Genomic DNA, 22,110 nt, shown 5'->3' with positions numbered 1-22,110 from the left:
ATTGACGGGGCTGTGCATTTGTACACTATGGTAGGGATTGGATGTTCCTGAGCTCTCCCGTGGCTTCTATCGATGTCCGCTTGAGTGGTTTGGAATCCGCTGCTGCCTCTACACTATTCAGTGGTGTATTCCTCTGGTGTTCCCCGGCGAGTCGTTCGCAAACCGCAAGTCTTGGCATCGTATCCGCAGTTTACATCATACCGGACGTTGGTCTACTTTCAGTCGCAACGCCACCCTCGTCAAGCTGCCTCGAGTCAACAACTTAGACCCCTACGCAGGTGCATTGGTTAGTCTTATAGATAAACACCAACCTTCACAATACCAAGTCTGCCCTCTCCGTAATTTCTATTCAACAATAATCCTTTCGCATTTCGCATCTGTTGGACTCGGCGCAGTTCTGCCACCTGGAAGTCAGTTACCACGAGAGACCTATTCTACAGTACACTACATATAAAGCAAACCCCCCCGCTTTGAAACCCATCTCTTACACGACCTACTACCTCTTGTACCCCTCCTTCGTCATTCACGCACCTTTTTCTTGCCTCACCCGACATCAACCAACAAGTCGTACGAACCAGATCTCCTATTCTACATCTTCTTTCCTCGACTTTCAGAGTCCTCCCTCTGTATCACATAATCAACCTACCTGCAAGCAAGAACACACAGCACAGTCCGTTCGATGGCCGACTTCGTTGCTCCTCCTCCCGGTCCTCCCCCGCCCAAGGTTCCTGAGGGCTGGGTGGCACGATGGAATGAACAGTACAAAGAATGGTAAGTCTGCTCTTGCTCACCCGTCCTCGTGTGTTTGAACACTCTGGCGACCATCAACAGCGATCGACCAACAATCAAGCGCATCATCACTAACACCATCCTCACCAGGTTCTACGTCAACACCTACACCAAAAAGTCCCAATGGGAGAAACCCACCGAGCCCGCCGTACCTCCCCGCGATGAATCCGCCCCTGCCGGCCCCCCTCCTTCCTATTCCGCAGGCGACAGCAAACCCATTGTAAGCGACACCAAGTCCAACAACCCCTACGACAACCCCGCCAACCGCGCCGGCGGTAACGGCGGCGGTCCTTCCTCATACGAAGACGAAGACGCACGTCTAGCTCGCCAGCTCCAAGCCGAAGAGGACGCTCGCGCCGCCGCCGCCGCTAACCAGCGCGCTCACACCCCTTCCGGTCAACAGTCGCCATTCCCCTCGCAACTACCGCCTCGTCCTGAGACCAACGATCGTGGCGGATCTAAGGGGTCCTTCCTCGGCAAGATTTTTGGTGCTGCGGGTAAGGGCAAACACTCCGGGTCTTCGTCCCACGGTTACGGCAGTGGGGGTGGTTACCCAGCCCAGAGTTATTCGCCCGCTCCGTATGGAGGATCACCGGCGCCTTATGGACAGCCTCAGCAACCGATGTACGGCCAGCAGCCACCCGTTGGCTACGGAGGATACCCTCAACAAGGTGGTTATGGAGGATACGCTCCTCCGCAAGGATATTATGGTGGAGGCGGTTATCCCCAGCAGCAACAGGCTTACGGCGCTTCCGGGAGGAGCGGTGGCGGCGGTGGCATGGGCATGATGGGCGGTGCGGCGCTGGGGTTGGGCGCGGGTGTCCTTGGTGGTGCGTTGATTGCTGATGCGGTCAATGACCACGATCAGGAGATTTATCAGGAAGGATATAGTAAGTTGGATCCCGACCCTTTGTGCTTGGATGGCTCGAATACTAACAGCCTTGAAAAGATGATGGTCAGGATGGTGATATGGACTTTGGTGGTGGTGATGATTTCTAAACTCGCTTGCTCGCCTACTCGAGTATCAAAGTCGAGTGCAAGAGCTTTGAGCAGTACGGCTTTAGGCGGTCATGGGCTGCCTTAGGAGACACTGCATTCTCTTTATACTTTGCAGTGGCTTATTTTCCTTTCTTGATGACGTCTTGATGAATAGGATTTGGTTTGGCGTTTTTGCAGGGAATTGGTAAGGGGAGGTTTATCTGGGACAGGACTTGCTATCGAACCTACGACGACGAATGGGACACGTATTACAAATAATTGCCGTGCATTTTATAAGTCCATGTGTCATGATGCTGGTGCCCCTAAGCAAGCCCAGCTTGTCTATGACCTTGATAGCAAGCATTATATATACCGGGAACCAGCTTTTTTCTAGCCTGTTCGTACTATTCATTAACCCCCTCCCCATCTTCAATCTTCATCTTCAGCACCATCCTCATCCTCCTCCTCCTCTTCGTCTTCTGAAACCTCACCACCAAGCTTCTTGAGTTGTTCCTATACACCAGCAAACAATGAATGTCAGTCTACGTCATCTTCTTGAAATCCCAAGGGCACTTTAGTTGAAAGGGTTCTGCTTACCTTATATTTCTGCCTCTTTTCCTCCAAATCATCAAACAGCAACAGCAAATCGTCCCTCTCGCTCTGTGCGTTCTTGATTTCTTCATCCAGCTTCTCTTTTACCTCCTTCACTTGGTTGGTGGCCTCCTTCTTGGCCTCCTCGACTGCCTTGGCCACCGCCTCGGCTACGGCCTTTGCAACGGCTTCTTCCCTCTCTTTCTCGAGTTGCTTCCGCATCTGGGCCAACTCGTCTTCCTTTTCTTTCTGGAGACGGGTTTCGATTTCGCTGGCTGCTGCTGCCGCCTTCGCCGCCGCTTCGGCCTCGATAGCAGCCGCTTTTTCGGCACCGGTAGTTGCATCAGCCTCAGCCTTGTCGTTGTTCTTGGTAGTTTCAACTTCCTTCCTAATTTCCTCCACTGCCTTCTGAATCGCCTCCTCTTTTTCTTTCTCCATCCCCTCCAACCTCTCCCTCATGCTCGCCATCTCCCCCTCCTTATCTTTCAAGGTCTTCTCCACCTCCGCAACCGCATCCTCCTTCTCCTTCAATAGTCGTTCCACCTCCTCCCTCTCCTCTATTACCCCCTTCAGCCTCTGTTCAAGCTCCTCTACCCTTTCACCAGTGCTCTTAACCGTCTTCTCCGCCTCAGCGAGCTTCCTCTCCGCGGCGCTCAAAGCTTCATCGGTCTTGGTCAGACGGGTCTCCAAGTCCTTGAGCTTGTTCTCGCCGTCGGTCCGGGCCTTGTTCGCTTTCATCAAATCAACCTCCATCCGACTTATCGTTGCCTTCAAATCGGCTTTGTCGGCCTCGAACCGGCGCGCCGCACGCTCAGTTTCTTGCTCGGCTGTTTTGCGGGCGGTTTCGATTTGCTGGCTGTGCTCGCGCTGCAGAGACTCAAGCTGGGCGGCTTGCTCTCTCCGGACAGTTTCAACCTGCTTGGTCAGCTCATCTTCCTTATTCTTGGCTTCGCGGCGGGCGGTTTCGATTTGATGTTGGAGTTGGGATTCCTTGGTGCGGGACTCCTTGGCGAGTTTGTTCAACTCTTGCTCGTGAGCACGCTGGAGACCGTCGTTGACGGTCTTGAGTCTGGCTGCTTCTGCTCGCGAGCGCTGATGCTCGGCTTGCTCTTTGGCCAGGTTCTGCTTGAGTGTCGCGACGAGCGCTTCGATGTTCTGGATCGCGTGGTCTTTGGCGCCCAGCTGCACGCGCATGTGCTCGACGGCTTCGTTGGCGCGGTGCACGTCGGACGCGGATTGTTCCTTGGTGCGTCGGTGGTCTGCTTGTTCCTGCCCCAGCTGCGAGGTCAGACTGGCTTTCTCAGCGGCGAAGTCCTCGAGTGCTCGGTCCTTCTCCTCAAGCTGGGCGCGCAGGGAGTCGACGAGCTCGCGTGAGATGCCCTTTTGTACACCGTTGGTGATGACGGAGATCTCGAGCCCGGGGTCGCGGTCGATGGCCCGAATGATACGGCTGTAGTTGTCCTTGAAGAATTCGACAAAGGTGTCGTCTAGGTACACGTCGGGGAGCTTCTGGTCGAGACTGAGGTCGAGTTTTTGGGGTAGAATCTCATAGTCCCTCATCAAGGGGTAGGAGCGTAGTCTGGTTAGCTTGTCCACGTAGCGATCGCGGCCCATGCGAGACATGACCATCTCGCGCACCTTGGCGCGTGGGACGGGAGAGTCTTTGGTTGAAAACTCATACACGACACCAATTAGCATGGCGCTGAGGCCCTGCACGATGATGTCGCCGTTGGGGTTCTCCACCGCCGCTTGGATGAGCCCCTGGAGGTTGGTGAACTCCCCTAGGAAATCGTTAACCGCGTCCAGGTCCTCGAATAGCCAGCATAGGAGAAGCATTAGATAACCAATGATGACGCGAGGGTCATCGTTCCTAGCCACGCTTCTGAGAAGATGCGACGCAACGGTTTGGATACTTGTAACCACTTCTTCGCCACTGGCCTCATCTCCCTCGGTGACCTCCATGGCCAGGTGCTTAGTTGTGGGATTTTCATGGACCAGATGAAGCATGAGCACAGCGGCGAACCAGTACCTATACGGATCTGCCGTGACCTGTTCTGGTACAGGCTGAAGCAACGTTGTGAAGATGTTGGTAAGCTCATCGGCCTGCATCTTGTGGCCTTGGATAGCTCTAGTGAGGAAATGCTTGCGAATCTCTTCATGGTTGTTGAAGTAGGCCTTGAGACAGTTGCAAGCTGCCATGCGCAAGTCAAACTCCATTAGCGAGTTGACGGCCAAGATAAGGTCAAGTAGACCGTCAATAACGTAAACCTTTGGCACCCCGTTGGAGTGAGGACCTTGGCCGTTCATTGCTGGGTTGGCAAGCGGAGAGGGAACCTCCTGTCCGGCGAACCTCTCCTGTAGCCTTGCATTACCACGTATCATGTCTGCACAAGCCGCGAGCGCTTCCGCCCTTATGGGAAGGTCAACGCCATAAGTGAATCCCAGCTGGAGAGTATTTTCCAGCACACGATCGTTCAAAAATGCGATCTGGTTGGCAGGGGTTCCGGCCGCGCCAGGGACCAAAAATAGACGTATCAGCGCAAGCAAAGCATAGATGTTCCTGTTGCGTTGTTCCTCAGCCCACTGCGCAACTTCCTCCCCGTCTGTGCTGCCCTTGTAGGCACTTCTTAATAGGTGCGCAAGCCGTGCGATGAATCCCATTTCCCTGACATTGGACTGATTGGACGCGTTGAGACGAAGCAGGTTCGCCAACAAGATCAAGCAATCCTCCACCACCCTTGCGCCCTCGACGAGACCTCCTTCATTGGTGATAATCTCGAATATGCGCTCGAAACCCTTCTCGAAGGCCACCAGCTTCTGGATATCCACGGATTCGGCGGTGAGGTCGATCAGCAGACTGATGGCCGCATCCCGGACGGCTTCTCGCCTGTCGTCGAGCACGGCAACCAGCCTAGGGATGCCCAGGGGCGCAACGAGGACGCATTCTTCGGTTCTCTCTGTCCGGGCAAAGTGTATGTGGGAGAGTAGCTGGAGCGAGTAAAGGCGCGAGTAAAAGTCGGTCGTGTCGAGCAGGTCGAGCAGCAGCGTGATGTTCTCCTGGCGCTGGGTGAACTCGTCGGCGAGCCAGAGCGCAATCTCCTCTGAAGCTTCGGGGCTGTCTTCGTTGGGGCTGAAGAGCATCAGCAGTGTCTCGAGGACGACCTTGACCGTGTCGACATCCTCGCCATCCCTGCTCAGACTCCCAATGAGACTTCGTAGAGCGCCAGAGGCTACTGAGGCCGGGTACTGCTTGGAGAAGCTGCGCAGACCGAGGATGGCGGCGCGGCGGTCTTCGAGGAGGGTCGCGGTGTTGAGACGACCGCTGAGGACAGCAATGGTTTCGCTCACCGACTGCTTGGCCGGCGCCGCCGTAATGGTCGAGAACATGTTCGAGGATAGAGGTAGTGGACTAGTTTGGATGCCATGGAGGGAGGGACTGGAGGATCATGGCGTACGGCGGGGTGCGCGCATGCTAGAAGGTTAAGAGGTCGGATCACCACCTCCTTCTTGCGTCGTCGGGGTGTCAGTCAGGGGTAGGTACCTGTATGGTCCCGCTATAGCGAGCGTAGTGGTACTTGCACCTGTAGCTTATAGCACTCTGAGGTTCCGTTGGATGTACCCGGACAAAACGATTGGAAGATGGAAGGGCCCGCCTTGTTACAGCCACTCACTGCACACAAACGAAGCCAGGAAGTACTTAGCTTCCATGTCGCAATACAGTAATGTGCCCTGTTAATGCAACTAATTCCGGCAGTATGGAGGACGGCTCAAATCTTTTGCATTAAGGGGGCTTTTGCATTAAGGGGGACCTCACTCACATACAAAACTGGGAATCCGGGCCCAGAAATCGTTTGCATCTAATGGGTCAGTTTGTATGTGTTTGCAAAAGGGGGGCCTTGCATTAACAGGGCACATTACTGTACAACCAACGAACGGAGGCCAACGGAATGAAACTAAGGGACAGGTGGTCCTTTCATACGAAAAGTCCAGCCCGCGCAACAATTGGCGATCATCAAGGCATGGTAAGTACCCCCTTAGATACCTACCTCTAGGTAGTATTCATTATTTCAAACCTTAGTTAGGGTCGTTTCGGGACTCATGGAGAGTATATATTCGTTCAGTTGTAATGCTACCTATGGTCTTTTGGACAAGTAAATGTCGGGTGTGTACCTCTACGGTTCCTGCGCCTCAATCATACCGTGCTCTGTTAGCCCGCGTAACTGCTGACCGTAGAGCGTCATGTGATGTTTCGATAATCCGATAACAGTCCGCTGTGGCGGTGTTATCGGTCTTATCAGTGCTTATCGTTCCTTGCCGCATGGTCTTGGCACTCGTTGAACCCTTGAATTCTTTCGCATGTCAGAGCTCGGCGTTCTGTTCCGGTCTCCTTCTTTCCCCAGTTCATCCCACTGCCACTCCATCACCACTTCTGCAATCGCTCTTATCCAACGGGCATTGCTGCAAGGACCGCTTTTCTGTGTCAATTTCAGCCCGGATTCATTGGATTGGGCTTTCGACAAGGCGTGTCCTCAATCTTGCTGCACCGTTTCCACAGTGCACTTCGTTTGAGGTGAACCTTGGTGGCTCTATCTGCGGTCACCTTGCCCGTGTTGTGCATCAGCATCTTTTGTTGCCCATACCAACCGATCCCTTCGACCGACCTTATACCTCACTCAGTCTTCTTCCATCAACATTCCTTTATCCGCTTTCCGTCGGTGCGAATTGAAGAACCCACTACGTTCACTTTCCGAACCACCATCTCGTTCAGCGACTACCTCCGATCTTTCTCGCGACAACTACCTACTACATTTTATAGCCAACCACACTTAAAATACCGTCCCTACAAGTGCTCTTCGTGTGACCACTCGATCGCCTTTGCAAGATGGGTATTCCGGCGGCTTTCAGGTGGCTGTCCACCAAGTATCCCAAGATCATCTCGCCCGTCATCGAGGATCAGCCGATTACTATGCCCGATGGCACCGTCATTCCTGTTGACGCGACCAAGCCAAACCCCAATGGCGAGGAGTTTGACAACCTGTATCTCGACATGAACGGTATCGTCCATCCGTGCTCTCACCCCGAGGACCGCCCCGCGCCCAAGGATGAGGAAGAGATGATGGTCGAGGTTTTCAAGTACACCGATCGCGTGGTCAACATGGTTCGCCCGCGGAAGCTTCTCATGATTGCTGTTGGTGCGTATCTCTATTTCGCCCCATCTCTGTCGCCCTACTATGATTTGAGAAACGGACTAACATCATTTCACCACAGACGGCGTTGCCCCCAGAGCCAAAATGAACCAGCAACGGTCCAGGCGATTCCGTGCTGCCCGGGAAGCCATGGAAAAGGAGGAAGACAAGCAAAAGTTCGTCGAGCTGCTCAAGAAACAGAACGGCAAGCCCCAAGAGGAAGAACCCGTAGAGATCGTCGTCAAGAAGGCTTTCGATTCCAACTCCATCACTCCCGGTACACCCTTCATGGACATCCTGGCTGCCAGTCTCCGGTATTGGTGTTCTTACAAGCTTAATACCGATCCTGCCTGGGCCAACATCAAGGTCATTATCTCTGACGCCACCGTTCCGGGTGAGGGTGAACACAAGATTATGGAATTCGTCCGCTCCCAGCGTGGTTCCCCCAACCATGACCCCAATACTCGGCATGTAATCTATGGACTCGACGCCGATCTTATCATGCTTGGCTTGGCCACGCACGAGCCCCATTTCCGTGTTCTGCGTGAAGACGTCTTTGCCCAAGATAGCAGGCCGAGACTGTGCAAGATCTGCGGTCAAAAGGGACATGATGCCATGAACTGCAAGGGTGAGGCAAAGGAGAAGAATGGCGAGTTCGACGAGAAGGACGCAGTCGTGCCTCTCAAGCCCTTTATTTGGCTTCACGTTTCCATTCTCCGTGAGTACCTTGCTATTGAACTTGACGTTCCTGGCCTACCCTTCCAGTTCAACTTGGAAAGGGCCATCGACGATTGGGTTTTCATGTGCTTCTTTGTCGGAAACGATTTCTTGCCTCACTTGCCTGCATTGGAGATCAGGGAGAACGGAATTGATACCCTAACGGCGATCTGGAAAGACAACTTGCCCGTAATGGGCGGATATTTGACCAAAGATGGCCATGCGGACCTTGAACGTGTCCAGTACATCATGGCCGGCTTGGCCAAGCAGGAGGATGCCATTTTCAGGAGGAGAAAGGAAACCGAAGACCGACGAGAGGCCGGTTTCAAGAGGCGTAAGCTTGCCGATGAGGCTCGACAAAGGAGAGCCCAAGGCAGTAGGCAAATACGCCAGGCGGCTGAGAACAGTGGTCCGCCAGCTGGATTTTCCTTTCACAAGATTAACGAATTTCCGGGCAAGGCTCCGCAACCATCAATCACTCATGACATGGTGGTGAACCGCAAGGTGGTTGACCAGGCCAATGTTGCCAACAAGAGTGCCGCTAGCGTGCTCAAGGATCAGATCAAGAGCATGATGGCGCAAGGAACGAGCACTCCGGAGAACGGTGCTGAGTCCACTGAGACTCCTGCTGAAACTGCTGCGGCCGCCCCGGCCACCGAAGAGCAAGCTGCTCCCCCAACAGCCCTGGGTAAAAGGAAGGCTGAGCTTATCGAAGATGCTGTCGCTGGTCCCGAGGCCAGCAGTTCCGAGGTGACCGAGATCAGCGAGAGTGATGCTGAGCCTACCGATTCGGTCAGGCTGTGGGAAGAGGGCTATGCGGACCGGTACTATGAGCAAAAGTTCAAGGTTGACCGTAAAGACATTGATTTCCGTCACAAGGTTGGTCGTGCGTATGCCGAAGGTCTTGCGTGGGTTCTGGAGTACTATTTTCAGGGCTGCCCCTCATGGGAGTGGTTCTACCCCTACCACTACGCGCCGTTCGCTGCGGACTTTGTTGATCTTGGCAAGATGGAGGTCAAGTTTGAGAAGGGCAGAATTTCGCGGCCATTTGAGCAGCTGATGAGCGTCCTTCCGGCCGCGTCTCGTCATGCCATCCCTGAGGTGTTTCACTCCTTGATGTTAGAGGAGACCAGTGAGATCCGCCATTTCTACCCCGATGACTTCGAGATTGATCTCAACGGCAAGAAGATGGCTTGGCAGGGTGTCGCCCTCCTTCCGTTCATCGACATGCCCCGTCTATTGGCTGCCATGGAGACCAAAAGTCATCTCTTGAGCCCAGAAGATCACCTCCGGAACGCACCGGGCAAGGATTATCTACTTCTATCTGATTCTCATCCAACACTGTACGATCACATCACGAGCCAGTTCTATTCCAAGAAGCAGGGTACGACCAAGTTCGAGCTGGATCCCACAAAGAGTGCTGGCCTCTCAGGCTCAGTCGAGAAGATTGATGGCTACGTGCCTCACGGCTCGCTGGTCTACCCGTTGAACAGAAACTCAATGCCCGACGTGGATTACGATCGTTCACTCATGGTTCACTACTTCTTCCCTGATTGCTCTCATACGCACAAGTCGATGCTCCTAAGGGGAGTACAGATGCCAACACCCGCTTTGACTCGAAGCGATATCGACATCCTGAAGGGCAAGGCATCGCGCTCGGGAAGAAGCTACGGCGGCGTACCGCTGAGCAACAAGAACTACAGTGGAAGGAACGAGCCCATCAATTACGGACCTGGCGGCGGTCAACAGGGAGGACGCGGTCGTGGTGGTTACCAAGGTGGTGGAGGACGCGGTGGAGGTAGGGGAGGAGGATATGGAGGAAACGGCGGCGGCTACCAAGCTAATGGTGGTGGTTATTACAACGGTGGCAACAACGGCGGCGGCGGCGGCGGTGGATACGGTGGTCAAGCACGAGACTCGTATGGCCCTCCTCCCGGCTGGCAGCCTCCTCCGCCCCCTGGACTTGCTGGATTTGGGGTTGGACCTCCTCCGCCTCCGCCCGGTGCCGCGTACGGCGGTGCTCCCGGTGGCGCTGGTTACGGCGGTTTCGGCAACAGTCGCGGAGGATATCAAGACAACAGACATGCACTCCCGCCTCCTCCGCCGCAAGCGTATCAGGCACAGGGGCAGCAGTACGGCCAGGGCGGGGGCCGCGGCGGCTACCAAGGCCAGGGTAACCAGTACAGGGGACCACCGCGTCAGGATCGCGGATATGACAACCGCGGAGGTTACCGCGGCGGTGGATATCGTGGCGGCGGTGACAACCGGGGGTATAGGTAAAACCCTTTCCCTAAAGAGTGCTGGGGACTAGCGGAGGAAAGAGTAGTATAGTAGGAAAATGCCAAAGCGGAGTTGGTTAAGGATAGTGTTTTCGATGTTATTTTTCTTATCTTGTTTGTATAAATGGGTTTTCATCTCGAGCTGGTTATTGGTCTCAATGTCCAAATCAAGAGTTGGTCATATGCACTTCAAAACATGTACATCATTTCTGGTAGTATATAAGAACAAGGGTTGAAGGGCCCATAGCGATGACCAATTCCTATGAGATGTTTCGGTGTTTATATATGTATATCACCGTGTGTTCGTCCGGGACACACGCACAAGCCTTCCGGGTTCGTTTACCTACTACCCATTGCATGTGAGCCTGTGAGAGTACATACCTGGTAAGCTTAGTAGAGGTGGTTTTGTCTTTTTTTTTTTTTTTTTTTTTTTTTTGTCCTTTCGTTTGTTATAGGAAATGAAGAGGTGGGATATGTCGGGATCTTAGCGGCCGTCATGCCTTTTGTGCCCCTGCGGTCCCATCGCATGTTACGAGTCCAGACTACACGTGTACATACCTTGGCTTTATATAGGTCCGGATAGGTATATGTACACTATATATCGATGTGTGCGTCGTGAAAGAAGTGGAGGGATTTACACGAGAGTGTTCACAAAGTACCGAGACTTGGCTTCTAAACTATTTTACTTGGCAATTTGGGGTCAGGAGGGGAGGAGGGTAAGTAACTAAGGGTTGAATACATAGTATGACGTGGGAGAGTGTTAAGCAGATTGACAATGGCTCTGTGCTATGCAATGATTATATTGTTTTTGTCTTGTGCCCATGGTTCAGTCTGAGGAGTGAGTCTTGGCAGGCTCCAGTGATTAGAGATGATATGTTACGATGATGGGAGAAGGAGGTGAAGGTGAGCCTTATGGATGCCCAAGAATAGCCAAAAGAGGCAGGGGCAATGATTGTAATTACACGGTATATGTATGGAGTGTACGCTAGTGTAAAGCTACCTCTAGCTGCTGGATAAGCATTGGGGTTTGGAGAGGTGTAGTGTATTGTGGGTTGTGTGCACTCAATATATGTGTCAGCGGTATGCGGGCACTGTTGTAGATTCAGGAACCAGATGCAGGAACCGAGTCTTGGAGTCAAAGAAAGTCGGACGGCCCGGGAGAAGGGAAGCATCTTGTCTTTGTTTAGCTCGGACTCGGAATTCAAGAGATGTGACTGACTGATGGGGTCACTAGATCAACATCACTTTGTTTGCCTCGGTGATGTCTGTCTGTCTGTCATCTCCTTTTTCTTTTCCCTCGCTATCTTTCTTTGATGATGAATGGATAATGTTCCTGGCACGGCGGGATAGACTAGTCTTCCGTAATGTAGCTCATCCATGGTCCCATGTCCATGCGGATTGCCGTTCGGCTGATGATTTCGTGCAGTGCAGCAGGAAAACGTCTCTACCGTACTGATGCAAGTTGCAACATGCAAGTCCACATCTTCAGTTGTCCACGACCTATCTAGACCAGAAAAGATGTAAAGAATGGACGAACATAAGGAACGAAAACTGACGTGGATCTCGGTGTGTGTCCCACTTGTTCAGGGGTTTGGGGACCCCATGCCGAAGGGAAGGCTCCATAATAGTCTGTAGAGGAGGAGGGAAAGCCCCAGGGGACCCCACCCCCGATTTTGGTCGGCCCACTTTGCATATGTATCCAGTTACAAGTAGAGACTCACGCACACACACACACAGCACTCAATTGCACGGCTGCCGTCCATGCTCTCTGAAGGGCGGGCAGGAAGAAAGGAAAGCCCAAAGTCGATCACCACACGGTGTGTATTCGAGTTGGAGTAAAAGTCTCGAGTATCCGCATCAGGCAGCTTCCCATCTGGCCAATCAGAGGAGCCCGACAGGTAAGTGGATGAGGGTGCCAGGAGTCCATTCAGTGCCTCCACCTCCACCGCCCTCGCTCGTCTCGTCTCGTCTCTCTCGCTTCGCTTGTCCCACGTTGTTCCCGTTGCCGCTGCCCGTAAGGTTCCAGTTGCGTTGGGCCAGTACGTAGCGGAAAAGTAGTAGCCAAAGAACGGCCACCACCACCTTACCACGACACACCCATCACCACGAACCAACCCACGGCCGCCGCGTCTTATCACGCACCCGTCGCCGCCGCCGACACTACCACCCGCCGACGACGACGACGTCAAATCACCCACTCCAGGGCCACGCCGATAACATACACACTCTCTTTCCGTTCCGACCGCCCCTTTCCGCCCGAGAGTGAGGCTGGTTGCGACAGGGGATAGGTAGTAGTAGATACCTCCACTCACATTGGGGTACTTCTACTACCGAACAGCAACAGCTTCCCGTTGTGCCAAGAAGCCCGTACTGCGCAGCTTGGGCAGTCCTGGCAGTCGACAACAAGACCGGTACCGCAGAACCCCATCATGAGAAGACACCGGTCCGCCCCTCTCTTTGCTTGCGCTCTCGCCCTCTTCACAGCACAATGAACGGCGACACGGGCCTGGTCGGTGGCCTGGTCGAGAGGCTCGCAACCAGGGTACGTTTCCCTTGCCATCACAGACATACCATGACTAAACCCAACAATTGCTGACCGAAACCCCCCGCTGCCGTGCCGTTATGTAGCTGCCTCATCGCACCGGTGCTCCCGCCCAGGATCTCTACCACGACGACATCATCTCCATCACCCGCTCCACCCTCATCAGGGTCAGCGCCGGCTCCGTCAACCTCGTCCTCGACGCCCTTCTTGGTCTTCTCGAGGACCTTGCTCGCCCATACCGGTCCATCTTTAACCATCCGCCTCTTGTCCTTTTGTCCGAAATCTATGCTCTCGAATTGATCGCCGACTGTTGCGCCAGCCATTGGGGCCCCTCCCACACAGAAAATGGCCTCGGAGATAGCTATGCGCTCTCTTCTGCGCAGCGTGCTGCCTTGCCTCCCCCTAAGCCTCTAGATGACGTCCTGGTCCGCCGCACCTTTGAGGTCATCAAGCTACTGTTCGATCCCTATCCCGATGGCTATACATTACCCGCCAAGACGCTCCTTGACGAGACCACCGCCAAACCGGCTGCCGTCCGTCTCCCTGACGAGGTTATGCGTACCCCTGTCTCCACGCCCTCCAACGAACCCCTAGAAAGCAGCCACTTGCTACAGCTTCACGCCACGGCCATTGAAGCTCACGTCAAGACCATTGCCGAGTTTGTCACAGCTTCCAGCTGGTCAGCCTCTTTTGAGTACTTTAGGAACACCATATATGTTGCCCGTCAGTCGGTACCTGGCCCGGGCACGCCGATACCCAATGTCGCCGCTGCCGAGGAAGAAAGGTCGGCTCTCATTGTTTTGAGGCTGACGGCATGTTTTTGGGTCGACCTCCAGAAGCTCAGCGCCGTTATCGCGGAATTTAACTCCAGCTGGTTACAGTTTCGAAAAAGTTTCCAGAATACCCTCGCCGTCGTCACTCCTTTGCTTATAACCCGGTGGTTGGAGCGATATCCCAATGAGTTTGTGGAGCTGCACATGGGCCGCAGACGCCGCGACAATGCGCCCGATACGCTCTTTGACTATGCCCAAAACGGCAGCAACGACAATACCCGAAGAAGGGGCCTTCTACATCCTCTACAGACGACGTTGCTACTTCTCCTGCCGGATGTGTTTGACGTTGCCAGTAACTTGCGCGAAGCCAAGAGCACAAGCATGAACAAGAAAGTTACGTTCCTCGAAGATCGCAAAAGGGCCCTTAGAAACCGAAACGAAGTGTCCGTCTACTGTCTCGTATCCCTGCTACGTGCCGCGCGACACTTCGATCCCGACAGCGATTTGGCCCTCGTGAGTTATGCCATGGACGTCCAGGATGATGTGCGCGATTCCGTATTTCGACGCTATGGCCTTGGCCCGGATGGCATATTCTTTGAACAGGACATCATGACGGCAGCGTTCGTGAGCCTCACGCACCTGAGCTTTGATAGCTGCGTGGACTCTCTTGTGGATCAGTGTCTTACGCCATCAGCGCCGCATATCTTCAAAATTGCCGTGATTCAGGCTTGCTCGCACTTCGCCAGGTTGGAGAACAGCAGCAAGTACCAGCCATTGTTCACAAAGGCTTCGGCTTTCGTTCAGGGGCAGCTACAGGTAAGACTCCATTCAAGTTTGGTTCAGGCCTACACTTTCGTCGCTGTTTGTTAACTTCTGAAAATAGGCCATGTCCATGCTCCTTATCCAGGGCTATGTTGATGAGCAAATCACGCAGCGACAGCAGATTGAGAGCGCCTCCATGGTTGACATGATCTGCAATATTCTAAACTTCTTGGACGCGTCCCCCATGACATTGTTTGAAGGGCCTCCTTATGATCTTAACGAGCGCGATCGATTTTACCAGGAAAATTTGGAAGCCCTGATCTCATGCGTTGTTGCGCCAGACGAGTCGGTTAGGCGGCTCGGAACCAGGGTCGCCAAGCGCTTGTATGCCAACGATGTGGTCCTTCAATCATTGAGGGCTTCGAAGAGGCTAGAACAGCCGGCATTTAAGCTGGGCTTCTGGCGGCTGACGTATGTTTCACCTCGTATCCTAGAATTATTGTGTACTGTGATCAAGTTCGTAACTGACATCAACTCAATCGTACAGGTCCCTCATCCTCATGTCAATATGCGACAGAGCTGGCATGCCAGGAACCGCTCCGGGCCTCAAATCAGTCCTGGAGTACCTCGATTCGAGGTTAATGCTCCTGCAAGCGATACCGGTAAGTAAGCTCCGATTCGGTCCTCGCAATAACCAGCCACTGACTTGTGTTTTTTCATTTTCTTTTGCTGCAGGAACTGGCTAAAATTTGCGAAGACATTCCCGAAAGAACAGCTGCAGCCACAAAGCTGGAAACCCTCTTCCTCGTGTCACTTTGCTCGGCGGAGATTGAAGTTTGTCAGATAGTGACATCTTGCATTGGAAGCTTCCTCGAAGAATGCAGAATCATCGATGCTGCCGCATGCTCGGCATCGAAGCCCTCTCTGGCTCTTTTGCGAAATGCAGATATCTTCAGCGAGATCTCGTCACGGGCTTTTAGGTTTACCGGCCTCGTTGCTTTCCAAAAGCGCAACAGGGGACTGCTACGGCGCTTGCAGTATCCCAGCGCCGGTATTCTGAATGCGTGGGAGACCGTTTTTGAGAGATGGCTTCATTTGTCCAAGGATGTATCTCTGACATCGGCCGAGTCCATGGGAGAAAGAGTTGTGGCTGAGTGGCGCAACTATTCCGGGTTCCTCGCCTCCTTGGGCGGAATATGCACGGCTGAGCAAGCCGCTACTCTGGAGGAGCCGGCAGTCAGTGGGTTGCGGTGGATTGACAGGCTGTCCTCCGACAACCACGAAGAACCTTTCCTCAATCGATACCTCAGGCTCAGTATTCAGCTCCTGGCTTGTACTAACGTTAGGATCCGGGAGACGATGAGGGAGATCCTCGCAACCGAAGTATCGCCTGCGTTGTATCAGCACTTGTTCAGAGCCCTCGAATCAGAACTTGACGTACTATTCACTGGGGCCCTTGAGGCGCCCTCGAGGGGCCAAGACAACGAGATTATGTTTGCCGAACAAGCAGCATCGCTCCTTAGGTCGTTGGTGGAAAGACTCGACACGCCAACTGAGCTTGGCGCCGCATCTTCGCTCCATCTCAACTCACTCACGTACAGCTTCGCCAAGTTCTTGGACGGGGTACCAGACTCGCCGAACAGTTTGCGTGTCAAAATCAAAATCTGTCAGCTCTGTGAGGCCATTGTCAAAAGAAAGGAACACCTCAATCTCCGTGACGATGTCCGCATCCGAAACCAACTTCTTGCCTACGTCTATAGCTGGGTTACGAGGCCTCATTCACCCAGGATCGATGCGGGCGCCTTCGGTCAAAGCCGCCAAGACGAGATGATTAGGGTGCAGAAGGATCTCGACAGGGCATGTCTTAAGGCGCTGGCTGAACTTACATATCGCCTACCTTTGCAGCTGAACGACTCTACGAACGATGCCACGACCAGCGAGCGAAAAATGAAACTGTTCGAGTCGTACTTCAGCAGGTTTTTGGAGGTTCTGGACCCTCAATATGAGCACATGTTCCGGTCCGAGCATACCGGTAGCTCTTCCTCCAGAGATGGAGAGCCGTCAATGTCCGATCTATCAATCACCATCATGTCCAATCTCTTGAGCGCCAACATCGATGTGGGACTCAAGTCAGCACTCAACGTCGGATACCACGAACACGCCGAGATCCGGACCGCATTTGTTAGGGTGCTCTATAACATCTTGGTACAGGGGGCTGAGTTCAACAATCTCTCAAGCACAGCGGTGAATGAAAAATACGATGAGCTTCTGAGCCTTCTGACGACCGACACAACACTGGCTATGGCTATGGGTGCGGTTTGCCCCAGTCATGAGGTGGATGAGCTGACAATCGCGCTGCTTAGCATCTACGAATCAAGAGGCCAAAGTTTTGTGCTCCTTGAGGCCCTGATCAAACAGGAGATTGAGGAGACGGAGAATGAATCAGAGCTGCTGCGTAGGAGCTGCGTCGCGACCAAAATGCTCTCAATCTATGCGAAATGGAAAGGCGCGGGGTACCTCAAAGCTACCCTGCAAAAGGTACTGGACCGGTTGATGCAAACATCGAAAGACCTCAATCTTGAGCTCGATCCGACCAGGGTAACTTCACCGGAGGAATTGCAGAAGAATGCCTTGCAGCTCGAAATCGTGGCCAATGTATTTATCGACGACATTTGCGCCTCGTCGGCCAGGATACCGCCTTCATTTAGGAAAATCTGCAGTATCGTAAGTGCCTCCTGTCCACGGATTGCTGCCAAGTACTGAGTACTAATCCGACGCATGTAACAGATTGCTGCAGCGGTGATGCCCCGATTCTCTGAGGCTAAGTACACAGCAGTTGGCGCCTTCATCTTCCTGCGCTTCTTCTGCCCGGCCATTGTTGCTCCTGAGGTTGAGGGCTTGGTTGCTACGGCACCTTCCAAGGAGATGCGCCGTGGTCTCCTCTTGATCGCTAAAGTCATCCAAAACTTGGCCAACAATGTTCTATTTGGCGCCAAGGAACCTTTCATGTTCCCATTGAACGACTTCTTGACAAAGAATATCTATCGGGTAACCACCTTTCTGAGGGAGATCTCGGTCGAGCCCGAAACCATGGAGCGTCCTAACAGCGACGAGTCATTTGACTTTGGTTCTTGTGTGTCTCTTCACAGGATTTTGTATGACCATTGGGACCAAGTTCGGCAACGGCTCGCCTCAATTGAAAGGCGAGACCTCGTGAGATCACCTTGCGAACCCACAAGAGGAAAGCCAAACCTCCTTGAACCCCTGAGAAGCCTCATCATGAATTTGGGACCACCGCCGCTGGCTGTGACCTGGAACAGGCCACACATCTCGGCAAACCTACCACCTGTTTACTCTAGATTCCAGGATTTTATGCTCCGCAATGCGTTCCGCGGTGTCGAATCTTCGTCGACTCCACCCCCCGCCGTTTATGATGCTGGCGAGTCCAGGGACGGCATTCAGATGATCTGCATCATGCTGCGGTACATAGACACCGAATCTGCCGACGTTGATGCATACTTGTATTACTATCTCAAGATTGCTAGTCGACTTTGGGATCGGCCATTTGGCATTTTCATTGACGCTACGTTCTACAACGTGCAGTCCGAACCAGCGGAGAGTCTACTGCGCAAAATCGAACTGCTTACACCAACTGAGCTCTCGAAGCAGCTCCAGCGCGTATACATCTTCAACATGAACTCGGCCTGCAAGAAGGGGTTCCGCAAGGTGTTCAAGACTTGGATTAGAAACGAGAACAGCATCTATAGCCCCGCCAACATTGAATACCATCTTCTTGGAAGTTATCGAGAATATGACGCCCATTTCGACCACAAAAAGTTCAGCCTGAACAAGGACACCAGGGAATTCATGGACGAGACTCTGGATGGCTTCAACATCACACGGCTGTCGAAGACCAAGGGTAAAATCGACGTTTCCCTGTCGATCAGCAAAAGCTTCGTTAGGGTTTCGACCAAGAAGAGGCAAGAAATATATCCAGCATCCCGGATTAGCGTGGTGATCAACGATGCCTTCCGCCTGAGCGAGGTTGAGGAGGCTCCAACATCCATCCAGACGGAGGATGATTCAGCGTTTGGTCTTAGGGCGGATAATGGCAAGATTGTGATGTATTTCACGAGTCCTGAGAAGGCCAAAATCTTGAGTCTCCTTCGCATGAGAAAGGCGCAATACGTCAAGGACCCAAAGCAGATGCAACCACACGAAAGATTCATCAAGCCACAGGATGTACCCGGTACTCTGCTAAACTTGGCGTTGACGAACCTGGCCAGCCCAGACCCCGTTCTCAGGCTATCTTCATACAATTTGCTGGGGGCACTGTGCAAATCGTTCAAGTTCAAGGCTGCTTCGAGGCTTGTCAGCACCAAAGACATTGCAGTTCCGAGCGATGCTTCGCAGTTCATCATCCAAATCAGCCAGAAGCTAGCCGAATCGGAACCGCAGCTTACTGGGGACTTCTTGAACGAGTTCTTCGCCAGTTGGCCCAGCTTCTCTGATGAGCAGAAGCCGTTATGCCTCGCCTATATGGCTCCCTGGGTACCCGGGTTGCGCCCGTCTCTGCTCGCTAATGAGGTGGACGGGGAGAAGGGCATGGAAAAGATCGCAGCCGTCTTAAGGAAGCTCATTGACATTGCCCTTTCAGACCCAGCGGTTCTTTTCCAGCTGCAGCAATCCGTTTGGCCTGCTATCCAGCAGGACGAAAAACTGCTTGAGAGTTTCCTTGAGGAGGTCATCAAGGCCGCACTCAACAGAGGATTTGGCATTGCGGAGACAGACACGTTGACCTCGATAGCAGGCGGAATTGGCACGGTTACCCTGCGTGGAAGGATAATCTCCAGACTACGCAAGGCACTAAACCGGTCTTCCTTGCGCCCGACAAAGTATCTACCTGACAACTCGGTATGGAACGAAATCTGCGTCTTGCTACAATTCTGCCTCGCCTTGTCGTTTGACAGTGGCGAGCAAGCTGAGATGTTCATGCCGGAAATATTCCACATTGTCACCATGCTTGCCAATACGGGCAATCCAGACGTCAGGCAGGTGGTCCACCGACTACTAATCAACACCATACATGCGGCTTGTACTTCGTTTGCCTTGGACGAGGTACGGCTGAATAAGTTGAAGGTGACGCTGGACACGTTGTCGGATCCGCGGAGCGACCTCTTCACAAACAACGTCACGTTTACGCGGGATGGGGCATCGATATCAACAAACCAGGACGGAGGTGCTACCTTGACAGCCACCGAAAACCTAGCAACTCTCCTGTTCGAGACCTGCTCTATTGCCGCTCCAACTGTTGACCTCGCAAACAAATGGCGGTCGCGATGGATGGGCCTCGTGGCGAGCACAGCTTTCCAGAACAACCCTGCTATCCAGCCTCGTGCTTTCACTGTCATGGGCTGTCTAGCACGTGAGGAGGTTGATGACGACCTGCTCTACCAGGTCCTTGTAGCGCTCCGAAACAGCATCGGCCGCTTTGGTGATGACAGTAACAGTGACATGCTGGTCGCCATCGTCACCTCGCTCTCCAAGATGATGTCCAAGCTGCCATCTGCGTCTCGTTACGGTTTGCAGCTCTTCTGGCTTGCCATGTCTCTCCTCCGACTGGTGCCCCCCAACTTGTTCAACTGCACTGCAATGTTCTTGGAGTCGGTCTTGACCAACATCAGCACGACGGGCGACCTCAAGGGCGAGAAGATGGTTCATTATCTTCTCCAGGGAAGGGCCCAGCTGGAGGAGGCCGCGCTTTTGCTCGATGAGGCATACGGCATTCACTTTACTGCTGAGAACTTCCACTTTGCCGCGTGCGCATGCTTGGTCAGGGGATTGACAGACACAGTCACCAAGTCAACGGCGCTGAGGGTGTTGTCCACATTTTTGGAGATGACCACTTTTACTGTGACAACTGTGAATGTAGCCGTGGCAAATGCCACTCCGGATGGAATCCTGAGCCCGACGGTGCAGCCGCTGAAGACCATGAGGGAACTCTGCGCATCACCATACATGGCCTTGATCCTAGCAAGGACGCTCAACTTGGATGAGCTTAGGGATAGTCTCTGGTCGGCGGGTATCAACGTTAACCCCAACAGCAACGGCCTGCCTCCGTTCTCGTCCGTTTCTGCCTCTGTTGCTGCCGGTGGTCTGGGTAGTGGACTTGGAGCCGGCGGTGACCCTCTCGTGGGGGACGTCGCCAGTGACGCAGTACCCTCGCCTGCAGCCGCAGCTGCCGACACGTCAGCGATCGACATTCGCCGCGGTGCGAACGACTTGGACTACATCAAAGACAAGGACTTACTCCTCAACACGGCCATTGAGCTCGTAGACTTTCAGTATCTTGAGGATGCAGTGCAGAACCGCACGCTGATGTGGCTCAACGAGATTGCCGTCGGCAGACCGTCGGTTATCATGCATCTCTGTGGACCCATCATCAGTATTCTCGACGACATTGTGCTGCACTGCCAGAACCCGTCGACGCTGGAGAGCGCGCACGAGCTGCTGCAGACGCTGACGAACAACCCCAAGTTTTCGGGGGCAATGGAGCAAGCGGCTATGTTGAACGAGATCTTGGATGAGATGGGTTTTGGTGGGCTGTGGAGGAGTTGCAGCTTTAACTTGAGCCATCAAGAGCAGGATAGGCAATGTTTTGGGTTGACTGAGAAGTTGATTGAGGTAAGTTTTTGTCCTTTTTAGTGGTGCGGCTTGCAAGTGATAGTTGACTGACATTGTGGGTTGGGGAATAGCTTATTATCATCTAAGTCTGATCAAGACCAAGCGAGAGGATTTTACATTCAATGCGGTCCTTCTAGAAACAAATAAGGACGGCAACACGCACAAGCGGACACTATCGACTACATATCTGTCGCATTATATACGCCACCTAGTGAGGACGATACACGCACTTTCTACAATCGATATCACTGCATCAACGAAGAAGAGAGTGGATGGCATGTGGTGAGCCACAAGGAGCCCATTCGCAAGCCAGATGATTCCCCGCGATGGAGGATGTCAAGTGGGATATATGAAAAGGGAAGAAGCTGAGAGCTAGGAGTCACATATGACCAGGAAATCGGAGAGAGAGAGGAGATTCTAGTAAGAGTATAAGCACTTGAGACGATGAGAGGTGAGATAGTCGGATGTATATACCGTTTTATATAAGTTTCAATTTTCGCTTGTGTTTTTCTTTATTCCCATACGCACGCAGCAATCCACTATTTCCAATGCCTGAGGATAATGATAATGACTAGATTGGTATTTTTTCTACCTTTTGCTGACCCCGTTTTCTTGACTTTGTTGTTGTCCGGGTTTTGACATACTCATCCCATCAAAACATTGCCAATTGCCAAAACCTTGATTACCTACCTATCAAGCGTCAATACGTCCCGGCCATGAAATCCGCGGACAGTCTAATGAGCTCCACTGATTCCGCGGAATCCGGTCTGGTCGGGGTTAAAGTCTTTAGAACCGCCTGTGCCTCGTTG

At 53.1% G+C, this 22,110-nt stretch overlaps 4 protein-coding genes across 4 annotated transcripts; 3 read left to right on the top strand and 1 right to left on the bottom strand.

Moving 5' to 3' along the window:
• Positions 1-679: 679 nt before the first annotated feature.
• NEUTE1DRAFT_44221 (uncharacterized protein) lies at positions 680-1,788 on the top strand (the record flags this gene model as incomplete). Its single annotated transcript, XM_009853278.1, has 3 exons — positions 680-771; positions 880-1,679; positions 1,739-1,788. 3 exons carry the CDS (start codon positions 680-682, stop codon positions 1,786-1,788), a joined length of 942 nt encoding a protein of 313 aa, XP_009851580.1.
• On the bottom strand, positions 1,744-5,764 carry NEUTE1DRAFT_83676 (uncharacterized protein; the record flags this gene model as incomplete). The annotated part of the gene is made up of 2 exons (XM_009853741.1): positions 1,744-2,280; positions 2,365-5,764. The coding sequence occupies 2 exons, from the start codon at positions 5,743-5,745 to the stop codon at positions 2,197-2,199; spliced, it is 3,465 nt and encodes a 1,154-aa protein (XP_009852043.1).
• A 1,476-nt stretch (positions 5,765-7,240) lies between these two features.
• NEUTE1DRAFT_130400 (uncharacterized protein) lies at positions 7,241-10,783 on the top strand (the record flags this gene model as incomplete). The annotated part of the gene is made up of 3 exons (XM_009853740.1): positions 7,241-7,550; positions 7,627-8,219; positions 9,903-10,783. The coding sequence occupies 3 exons, from the start codon at positions 7,241-7,243 to the stop codon at positions 10,539-10,541; spliced, it is 1,542 nt and encodes a 513-aa protein (XP_009852042.1).
• A 1,284-nt stretch (positions 10,784-12,067) lies between these two features.
• NEUTE1DRAFT_130399 (uncharacterized protein) lies at positions 12,068-21,706 on the top strand (the record flags this gene model as incomplete). The annotated part of the gene is made up of 10 exons (XM_009853739.1): positions 12,068-12,106; positions 12,278-12,357; positions 12,402-12,438; positions 12,879-13,082; positions 13,169-14,671; positions 14,739-15,088; positions 15,165-15,279; positions 15,353-17,341; positions 17,405-21,301; positions 21,399-21,706. 10 exons carry the CDS (start codon positions 12,068-12,070, stop codon positions 21,585-21,587), a joined length of 8,403 nt encoding a protein of 2,800 aa, XP_009852041.1.
• Positions 21,707-22,110: the final 404 nt, after the last annotated feature.

Source organism: Neurospora tetrasperma (genome assembly GCF_000213175.1).
Source record: "Neurospora tetrasperma FGSC 2508 unplaced genomic scaffold NEUTE1scaffold_4, whole genome shotgun sequence".
Taxonomy (NCBI): Eukaryota; Fungi; Ascomycota; class Sordariomycetes; order Sordariales; family Sordariaceae; genus Neurospora; species Neurospora tetrasperma.
Note: the sequence above shows the minus strand (reverse complement) of the source record. Positions and strands in the feature narration are given on the sequence as shown.